Genomic DNA, 10,500 nt, shown 5'->3' on the forward strand with positions numbered 1-10,500 from the left:
CGCCTCCTCAAAGCTCTCATACGAGCCAAACTTCCTCAGCACGCACTCCATGATCCCCACAGCCTGGAGAGAGAGGGGGAGGGGGAGAGGGAGGCAAGGTGGGGGGGGGGAGAGAGAGGGAGAAAGAGAGGCGGAGAGGGAGAGAGGGACAGCGGGAGAGAAAGAGGGGGGAGAGAAAGAGAGCGAGAGAGAGAGGCACAGAGACAGAGGGAGGAAGGGATAGGGAGAGAGAATAACAGAGAGAAAGGTGGGGGACATCAAGAAAGACGGGCAGAGGAAAAGAGGGTGAGAGGGACACTTCAGTGTTGTTCTTTTACTTTGTGAACTGAGTGTGACATTCCTATATGCAAACAGCCACCATTCTGTGGAAGCATGCAGAAGTTCGAAATCTCCACTCCAAAGTCAGTTCGTCTGCATTCACAATGTTTGATTCTCCAGAGCAGCTGCAGCAACAAGCAAAATATACACACTGCTGTTACAAACTTTCCTATTCTTTTTCATTTAAAAATGTATTTTTTTTTACTTAATAAAACATTTTTTGTTCAATGATTTATACATTTATGTGTGCATATTTTTACTGTTCATTTCTCTTAACAGTCATCACAAAACTACACACATCAATATGTAGTATTTCATTTCACTTAGTAGACAATAAAAAATAAATACATTACATATTTTATATACGACTGCTCTAAATACACTGTCTAATGAAGTATGTTCAGTGATCAACCAGGTCTTCATCCGGACTGTTCAGAATGTTCTTTTTCCCCGTTGACGTAAACTCCTTTTTTTCCTCAGCTGATGTGACTGCGGCAGCCCATTGGTTCTTGGGACACTCACAGAAAATAAGCATGTAATGGAAATGTGGTAAAAAATCTATTCCATGGAAATCCAGACCTGCGTCAAATATGTACTGGAAATACCTTTGACTTTATACCAGTAAAGTTCGGAAACGCCGCTGCAGATCCCTGTGAATTTTTCAACGAATACCACTTGCCAAAATGTGCAATCCTACATAATTTACTCTGGAAAGTGGTGAAAACAGATGCTTCTTCTAAAACTTTTAAGAGATCAGCAGAGATTGTACGGTCCAATAATTATTTGATTCAGGGCAAGTTAGGGATATGAGAAGTTCCCAAACAGCTCAATGCAATATTTCTACAAGAGTGTGCCATCAGGACAGACAGACAAAGACAGACAGACAGGCGGACGGACCGACAGACAGGCAGACAGCAGACAGGCAGACAGACAGGAAGAGACAGACAGACAGACAGACAGACAGAAAGAGACAGATAGACAGACGGACACACAGACAGACAGGCAGACAGACAGACGGGCAGGCTGACAGACAGACAGGCATACAGACAGACGGGCAGGCTGACAGACAGACACGCAGACAGAGATGAACAGGCTGCTGGACAGGCGGACAGACAGACAGACGGACAAACAGGTAAACAGACAGACGGACACACAGACAGACAGGCAGACAGACAGACGGGCAGGCTGACAGACAGGCAGACAGACAGACAGGCAGACAGACAGACGGGCAGGCTGACAGACGGACACGCAGACAGACACACGGGCAAGCTGAAAGACGGACACGCAGACAGACACACGGGCAGGCTGACCTGTGTGAGGAAGAGGTCGGAGCCCTCTCTGTACTTGTCGAGCACGGCGCTGGGCTCGGGGGAGGTGTACAGGAACTGGGGCTCGTACTGGAAGTCGGACTGGAAGAAGGCGCGGCGCTCCTCCTCCATGTTGACGGGGCGCAGGGCCACCAGCAGGCAGGACCCCCGGGGCGTGCCGGCCGAGGGCGAGGCCAGGGCCGAGGGCCCGCCCACCCGGGCGATGTGGGGCAGGGAGGTGGCGGGGCGCATGCGGCCCCGGCCGGCCCCGCCCCCCGCCCCCCCGCTCATGGCGCAGATGCTCTCGCTGCGGCGCATGAAGCCGGGGCTGGTCAGGCTGCGGGCGGGGGGGCAGGGGGCCCGGCCGCTCCTCCAGGGCGGCTGCTGGACCCGCCTCTCCTCTGGCTCCGCCCCGCGCCACCGGGCCGGCTTCAGCTCCAGGCTGAGGGGGCGGCGCAGTTCGGGCCGAGGCCCCGCCCCCATCGGCCCCGCCCTCGAAGGCCCCACCCCCGCGGACCCCCCGCGCTCCGGGTCATCCCTGGGGCTAGGGCGTGGCCCGTTGTGGGACGGGGTCTCTCTCTTATGGATGCTGCCGGTTCGGCTCCTGGTCCTGGTTTTTCCGGGCTTGGGGTCCGGCTCCGGGGCGTCCATCCCGTCCCTGACCAGGCCCTCCCCCTCCACCCGATCCACGCAGCCTCCACCGGGGTCCAGCACCATCACCACACCCACAGCAACGCTCACCCTCCACCTTCACACACCTGACAACCACAAGGTGCACACACCTGAAATACCCGAGTCGCTACTGTTTAAACGACAACTAGCCCTGCTGGTGTGGTTCAAAACAGTTAAGTGATATCTTTCACACACAGCTTTCACACAGGACCAACTGCTATCACTGGGGCCTCTCAGACAATGTCTCTGAGACCCTGGTAGTGTTACATTTAGCTTATTATCCAGAGCAACTTACACAACTTTTACATAGCATTTACATTGCATCCATTTACACAGCAGACATATTGTTTCCCATAAACACAGATGTATAAATGTTCAAACTGAGACACTTGTAACTTCACCCCAATGTATGAGCGCATTTTCAAATAAATCCTGTATACAAGAAACGACTAGATGTTGAAATTTGTATTTGACCCAGGTTTGACGAGTATGTGAGAGTGTTTGCGTTTTAAAGTTTGTGTGTGTAGGGGTGTCATGATTAGATAAGACTGATATGATAAAAAAAACTGACCTGAGGTGAGAAAGTACTTTTTCTAGTACTTTCTCCAACGATGAAACACATACACATACACGTGAGATATCGTGAGTATATTCTGAGTAGCAATACCAAGCAACACACTGCTCTAGAACAGCATAACACTGTCATATGCGCCGCTATAAAACAGCTTAACACTGTCATATGCACAGCTATGAAACAGCTCAACATTGTGTTCACTGCTTAAGACCACTGTGCTCCGGACCTTTCTGCTGTACTTTCACACTGTCAGGTTAAAATTTCACAGACGGGAGAAAGACGGCACGTTTCAATCTACACTCTGACACCTCTTTTTTTTCTAATCTCAGCTGTGTGTGCACTTAAGAACTTCAGTACGCCAACTCATTTTTAGAAGATCTCCTCACCCCAATAGAGAATGTTTGACAGCCATAATCCAACATTAACCAAGGCACAGCAGCTGTTTAACACACTTGTTCATGAAAGTCTGTCTCAAATGGGGCATCATGGAGTACCTATATCAGACTTGCACATACATCACACTGTGACTAATTCTGTAAGGTACTGTATTTATTACAAAATAAATAAGTAATACATGACACTGGAATTCTTTGTGGATGCCTGGGGGTCCCCAGGCCCCAGTCTGGGAACCCCTTGCCTGAAAGGACTGCAAGCCGATAAGAACAGTATACATGGCAGGCAGAGACAAGGTGGACACACAGCTCACACAGAACGCAAGCAGCCCCACACTCACCAGCTTATGACTTTGGACATTACTTTCATGTGGGTGCTAAGGGGGTACTAACCTCAGGGTTGTATTTTCTTTACAAATGCAGTCACAGATTGGAGGAAAGTTAGATCTGATGGCATTTCACAAGGCTTCGCTGGTTTTATCTGTTAGCTAGGGACTTTAGCAGCGTAAATCACTGCTCCCACTGGCTTTCCGAAATTCCATCTACACGTGGCCACTTTCCGGAAAGCAATATAACCAGCAAAAGAGACCCCAGTCGCGCGAGGGGCTCTGAACTGCTAACCTGTGCAACTGACAGGTTTGACGTTTGCAGTGGTATCGCACGCAGTGGTGCGTGCACATAACACTCGGGATCTGGGTTGATTAATTGGTTTAATGGATCGCGAGATCTGTCAGACTAGTTTTGCCTTGAGACCCGTTCTCCGTCGGTCCCTGTCCGACTCGGGCCTCGGGCTACATTTGGCCATCCACTACTCCCAACACATTGCTGTGAAAATTGGAAAAAGAGACCATTTGCGGGTTGATCACCGGCAGGGCACGTAGCCTACCCGAGCGGCAGATTTGCCGCAGTCGCCAAAAAAGAAAAATGCGATTACGGATCAAGCACATATGAATACATGTGCAGCCTACATATACTAAGCTATATAGACGGCTCGTTATCAACATGTGGTCATTTATGAGTGGTGTGAAATCGGCTCGTAGACAATGAACAGCCCGATTGAATGGAAAAACTATACAGCGCATATCAAAACGATCACAGAAAAAATAGGAAAGACATGGAGATAAAAGTAATGTACCTGGCTGTGTTTTGGGGGGATTTCTTGAGGTTTCTATGGTGTGGTTAATTCATGGCGCCTTTCTTCATTGCAGGAGCGGTCGGCGGTCTCCGATATCCGGTGGAGGAGCAGTGTGTGATGGATAATACGCATGTAGCGGTTCAGGGCTCGCGGGGCGGACCGGATTGTGTTGGAACAGTTGACACGGCGCCGCAGCTGATGGATCACGTTGTTGCTTGCGCTGCGCCTGCGTCCCGCCCCTTACGTGCTCACGCATCGCCTCTTTGTGGACTGTGATAGTTTTTAACTATGTAATTTCTGGCATCGTTTGTACCGCAGAAATTGTGATCGTTATTAAAACCGGGCAACAAAAAATATGCAGGAGGAAATTTAATAAATAGCCTCGTAACTGCACAGTCTTGTCCAATCCTCGCCTTTATATTGAAATAAAACGAGCGACCTCTCGGATAACAAAGCGTGTACGCACGTATTCCCACAATTAATCTCCAAGACTGACTACGACGGTTGAGACTGCGTCAGGGAGAGAAGAGTTCGGTTTGAATTCCAAAGTGCATTCAAGTAACAAGCCTCACGCGAAATATTTTCATTCAAATACAAACTGCCTAGTCTGAGCCCAGGATACTAAAAAAGGAATCTCAAACTCAGTTCCCAAGTGCAGAAAATGTTCTCGAGTTGACGAACAGCAACTGGAGATAAGAAATCGGGGAAAGTTGTCCTGTTAGCAAAACAATGCAGAAAGACGTAGTGTAACTATATTAATTTCTCAATTATTAAAGCACGTAATACATAAATAGTAGCCTAATGATATGACCTCTGAAGCACTAAAGGAAATTTCATTACTGTTTATGTATTGAGTGCCTATATTGCATACATAACAGAGTAGCATACTAGCATAGTTACACTTCTGTAAAATATTTAAATCATTATATCACTCATTGTGCTACAGCTACTGCAACATTCTATAGTCCTATACAGTAGGCTACTTTCTTGCAGTATTTTCTCTGAAACACTTTATGTAATTTTAGAATGGTGTTTTCCCACCTAAACGAACGGCCAACTTCTGCTTTTCTTTGCGATAAACTTTGACCTATAATGAACAGACATTTTTGGGCGACTTTTGGGAGAGAGAAAAAAACATTGCACGTAGTCTCAGAAATCGGCGACTGGCCGTTTGAAGTGTGCGATGAAGCTAGAGACTATTACTTTCTACAGGGCATGGATTAGCCTGATACTGACATTACGTAAGTGACGTTTGACCAGGCCTGAGCATTTCACGGTTAACGGACCCGTCTTTACCTTCATGTCAGGAAAGGAAGGCCTTGCGCAATGTGCTGATCTTTGTGGCTGCTGACTGAGTGAGGAAAACAGTCAAAAGAGCCTTCCAGAACTCTATGAGTATTCCACAATAACACGCCTTCTCTGTTTAGGGGCAAACTAATGATTTTGGGTTGCTTACATTTTAAAGCTGATTCAGATCGATCCATTCCAGGAAAATATATTCCAGTCCTGTTCACTACAATGAATACCAGTACATTCACTTCAGAGAAATGCGTTTCTTCTGCGTGAAACTACTCAGAAGTTGATGTTTCTCTGATGAAAATATAGACTAATTCGTTTGTGACCGCGAGTGAAACAGCCCGTTTTGGTCCCTGTTCTCTCTGCACTATGCCTGTTTGTGGTGCACGGCGTCCTCCATTTCCGTTTCTCGCGACCGTAGTTAAATCTGGCGGCTGAAGGCTGAGATGCGGTCCCTTGGGAGCGGATTACTGGCACGCAATTATGGCCGAGCGAAACACCACATTCCCACAAATGGGCGGGGCTGCCAGTGCCTTATTTATTTGCGTAGCAGACAGTTTCCGTGTTTGCACAATACACATTTGTAGTGTCTTATTTTACTGAAGCAGATCAGGGCTCCTTGATCAAGGGTACAGCTTTGAACCTGCAGCCCCTGAGTTCTACAGTAAACCGAGTCAGTATTTCGAGTGAATTATAGCGCTCTTTCACTGAGAGCAGTCTTTTTATTGGCTAGATAGATAAGTCAGTGACTGATGGCGCACGACTGCTAAACCCATACAGGAGTTCAGGAAGCCTCGCTTTCTGGTCACCACTGAAAGGGCCACAGCTGAAAGTGAGGACCACCTTTGGCTCTTTACCACCCTCTGCTGGAAACCAGTTGACCTGCAGGACAACAGCCAGAGCAAAGCCGTGCCTTCTCCCTGCAGCCCTAACCGTCACTGCGTACTCCAGGGCTGGACCTCGGCTCCTGCTGTGAGAAGGGTGTGGTCACCTCCCAGCTCTGTCCACTCAGTACAAATAGCCCCTGCCCCCATATATCACTGAGAACCCCACACATCTTTAACAGGACAAACACTTTTATTTTGTATAAAACAGTGGGTACATAACCAGATCTCATTTTCTAAACCAGATTGAATCATTCAAACAGTTCAAATAATGCACAGGAAAAAAAAATCCACCTTTCTACTGATCTCCCAGCCCCACCGTGAGAATGCTGAACAGCACAATGGCATTAGGTGAAACTAAAGGATGGTCGGTGATGGTATGAGGTGAGCTTGGTTTAATTTTTGGGCGGCCCTGCCATTGTCCAAACGCATGAGAGTGCCTCAGCACTTAAACCAGGAGTGTTTCTGGATTATGGCTGCCGAGCTTCACTGAGCACTTTAAACGAGCTGATATGATGAGAGAGTAGGATTAACCGTCCAAATAATCCACACATGAGAACATCTGATTGACCTGCATCTCAGTACAACAGGACAGGGAGGCCAGTGAGGGTGTGAAAAGTAAGACAGTATTGGGTCATAGCTCAGTTGATGGTGTAGGAGCTGTGTGTCAGCACTGAGTCAGTGCTGGCTCAGTTGATGGTGTAGGAGCTGCGTGTCAGTACTGAGTCAGTGCTGGCTCAGTTGATGGTGTAGGAGCTGTGTGTCAGTACTGGGTCAGTGCTGGCTCAGTTGATGGTGTAGATGGTGTAGGAGCTGTGTGTCAGCACTGGGTCAGTGCTGGCTCAGTTGATGGTGTAGATGGTAAAGGAGCTGTGTGTCAGCACTGGCTAAGTTGATGGTGTAGGAGCTGCGTGTCAGTACTGGCTCAGTTGATGGTGTAGGAGCTGCGTGTCAGTACTGGCTCAGTTGATGATGTAGGAGCTGTGTGTCAGTACTGGGTCAGTGCTGGCTCAGCTGATAGTGTAGATGGTATAAGAGCTGTGTGTCAGCACTGGGTCAGTGCTGGCTCAGTTGATGATGTAGGAGCTGTGTGTCAGCACTGGCTCAGTTGATGATGTAGGAGCTGTGTGTCAGCACTGGCTCAGTTGGTGGTGTAGGAGCTGTGTGTCAGTACTGGCTCAGTTGGTGGTGTAGGAGCTGTGTCAGTACTGGCTCAGTTGATGGTGCAGATGATGTAGGAGCTGTGTCAGTACTGGGTCAGTGCTGGCTCAGTTGATGGTGTAGATGGTGTAGGAGCTGTGTCAGTACTGGGTCAGTGCTGGCTCAGTTGATGGTGAGCACGTCGCTCTGGATCTCGTGGCTCAGCTGGGTCTGCAGGTCGCTCAGCTTCTTCTTGAGCACGGCCAGCGCCGACATGACGATGGTCTCGGGCCGCAGCGAGCCGCACGACTCCACGTTGTAATAGAACCTGCAGGGGCCGGGAACACCTTCATCATCATCCTCATCATTATCACCTTCCTCAACATCCTCACCAGCATGTCTTAATACTACAGTAGGGAGGAGGCGACTGTCGGACTGTTGCTGTCGGAGCCGTCTCTGGCTCTGCTTCATTTGGGGGTTCTGTGACTCCATTACCGATAGCAACAGCTAACAGGAAGCAGAGCGAGAAAAGAAAATAAGCCGTGGAGACACACCTCTCTGGCTTGCCGTTGGGGTCGTAGGGCGCCTGCACCTCGTCTTCCTCGATCTCAGAGTACTCGCTCTTCGGCCTGAAAGAGACGGGGGGGGCGCAACCTCAGCAAGAGCAAGAAAGCGGGGATAACGAGCATAGAGATGTACAATGATCCCTCCAACCAACCCCATCTCCCCCAACATTTGCACTTGGCGCAGTCCTACTCTCCCTCGACCATTGCTGACGGAGCGTACCATTCCTCCGGGCGGGGGTAGACCGTGTGTCGGAGGGCGTTGTCGGGGTCGTACTCGAAGGACACCCCCGCGGTGGGGTTCCACTTGGCGTGCTCCTTGCCGAAGCCCTTCTTGGCGTACGCTCGGAGACGCAGCTCCTGCCCCTTTCGCAGCTTCACCAGCAAGATGTCTGCAGGAGGAAGGGGAGAAGGAGGAGAGGGTGGAGCAGACATAGAGAAATGAGCAATGGAGGAGGTTGGGGGTTACAAAGAGGGAAGGGGAGATGGAGGCGAAGAGAGAGGACAGTAAAATATTACGTCATGCTTAGGCTGATGTGCAACACTGCCAGTCCCCTCTGTGTGCGTGTGTGTGTTTCTGCATGTGTGCACGTGTATGTTTTTGTGTGTGTGTGCGCGTGTTCTCCTGATGAAGGGAGGCTCACCGTCCTGTTCCACATAGTCATTGGGGTCGTTGTCCCGACTCCTGGAGGTAACCTGGTGGTCACACCAGACACACAAAGAGGGCAAATTACAATTCCGCATGCGAGTATACCCATCACTGAGAGAGCATTTAAAAGGGCGTATGCACGCGAACCAGCACAAGCATGCCTGCTGAAAAGCATGCGCGTGTGTGCGTATGACAGAAAGCCTGAGTGTGAGCGCACACTCACAGGGATGACTCGGGGGTTGTTGGACAGGAGATCTCGGGAAGTCACGTGACGCGTCTGGTCTTCAGTGCAGCGAACATCCAGCGTCAGTTCCACAGAACATTCTGGACAGAAATCATCACACGTGCAGTCCTGAGAGAGAGATGGAGGGGGAGAGTGTGTGTGTCAAAGATACAGACACACAATTCCCATGGCAAACCAATCACAATCCAGATAAATTCATAGCAGCCCCATCATTCCAGCGGACATTATATGAGATTATGAGAAAAGGCCTTACCCTGGAATACTGCATCTTGTCAACGATGTCATCGCTGGTTAAAGGGACCAGACCTACGACCAGAGTCATGTCCATAACATTAAAGAGGTCGTTGCGCATATTACGGTAACTGATTTAAAGCAGACGTAAACAATAGTTGTTCAAGTAAAGCTAGTTGTTTGAGGTCGAACGGGAAACGCGCGAAGCCCAAGTACCTACCGACTCTGTGAGCGATGAACTCATCGTGGAGGACTGAGGAATTTGCGTCGATCTGAATCCAGTCTATCGCTACAAAAGTCAGACGACAATATACCGATATTAGCTGATTGATTGACATGTAAATAATAACTGATAGGCAACTGCGTCAGTCGCATACAACTTTAAACTATATTCACTGTCAAGTTAAATGTATACATTTAATCTAATATAGTATCCTAAAAACACTTCTTACCAATTGTTGCCACTTCTGACATGAAGACGCGCCGGATGGAGTTCGCCACCCTGCAACAATAATAACGACACACATGAAACACACTAACCATCAACGCACGCAACATATATAACATGCAATATGCCCGACAAATGAAAGCTGTCTATGCTACCAGCTTCCCAATTAATTATAGCCTTCGCATCAAAAAAGGTGTAGGTAGTCCGTTGTTTATGAATCGGTACTTTTGGAACATCGGGAAGCTAACACGCTCGCGAACTAGCCAATAGAACAAGTGCACTCACGCCAAGTCGGTGTTCTCTATCACAAATTTAACATTCTCATCCGTCAGCTCCGTGATTTTCACCGTCGGCTGATTTGCGTACGGCATAGCATAGGGTTGACTGAGCAAGAATGCGAGAAAATAACAGAAAATAAATATTTAGGGGAAATTTATATCCAGTTGCAACTCCACACAAACGCAACCCAACAACAGTGAACCGGAAACACTAGCAAAATGAATTCCGCCAGAGGTCATAAACAACTTAAGAGGTGTATTTCAACCAAGATGTAGTTCTTAAATTCTTTAAGTTCCGGTATTCCGACTCTGAGAAAGCTGAAGAGTTCCGGTAACCAGTTTCACAATGTCACTGTGCGTACAACATGT

General features: G+C 48.6%; 2 protein-coding genes across 5 annotated transcripts in view; both read right to left on the minus strand.

The window, feature by feature from the left end:
• Positions 1–6,653, minus strand: part of LOC118215305 (uncharacterized protein KIAA0895-like) — a 12,790-nt gene extending 6,137 nt beyond the window's left edge. The window contains exons 1-3 of one of the 2 annotated variants that reach the window (XM_035395963.1): positions 5,695–6,653; positions 1,629–2,383; positions 1–63 (exon numbers count right to left, since the gene is read on the minus strand). The exon at positions 1–63 is cut by the window's left edge and continues 81 nt beyond it. In XM_035395963.1, the coding sequence (XP_035251854.1) occupies positions 1–63; positions 1,629–2,342 (777 nt within the window). In that variant the 5' untranslated portion in view covers positions 2,343–2,383; positions 5,695–6,653. Of the gene's footprint in view, positions 64–1,628; positions 2,384–4,398 lie in introns of both variants that reach the window. The other variant, XM_035395961.1, reaches the window with a different exon arrangement.
• A 99-nt stretch (positions 6,654–6,752) lies between these two features.
• polr2c (RNA polymerase II subunit C) lies at positions 6,753–10,347 on the minus strand. Of its 3 annotated transcripts, none has more exons than XM_035395971.1 (10): positions 10,139–10,347; positions 9,858–9,907; positions 9,626–9,694; positions 9,428–9,480; positions 9,154–9,282; positions 8,926–8,977; positions 8,505–8,673; positions 8,273–8,347; positions 7,915–8,046; positions 6,753–7,859 (listed from the first exon to the last, which is right to left on the minus strand). In XM_035395971.1, the coding sequence occupies exons 1-10, from the start codon at positions 10,222–10,224 to the stop codon at positions 7,847–7,849; spliced, it is 828 nt and encodes a 275-aa protein (XP_035251862.1). In that variant the 5' UTR covers positions 10,225–10,347; the 3' UTR covers positions 6,753–7,846. The 3 variants fall into 3 exon arrangements, with proteins under 3 accessions (XP_035251862.1, XP_035251861.1, XP_035251860.1); XM_035395970.1 differs by having other exon boundaries at positions 6,753–7,804; positions 7,860–8,046; XM_035395969.1 differs by having other exon boundaries at positions 6,753–8,046.
• Positions 10,348–10,500: the final 153 nt, after the last annotated feature.

Source organism: Anguilla anguilla, chromosome 16, assembly GCF_013347855.1.
Source record: "Anguilla anguilla isolate fAngAng1 chromosome 16, fAngAng1.pri, whole genome shotgun sequence".
In the NCBI taxonomy this organism is placed as follows: domain Eukaryota; kingdom Metazoa; phylum Chordata; class Actinopteri; order Anguilliformes; family Anguillidae; genus Anguilla; species Anguilla anguilla.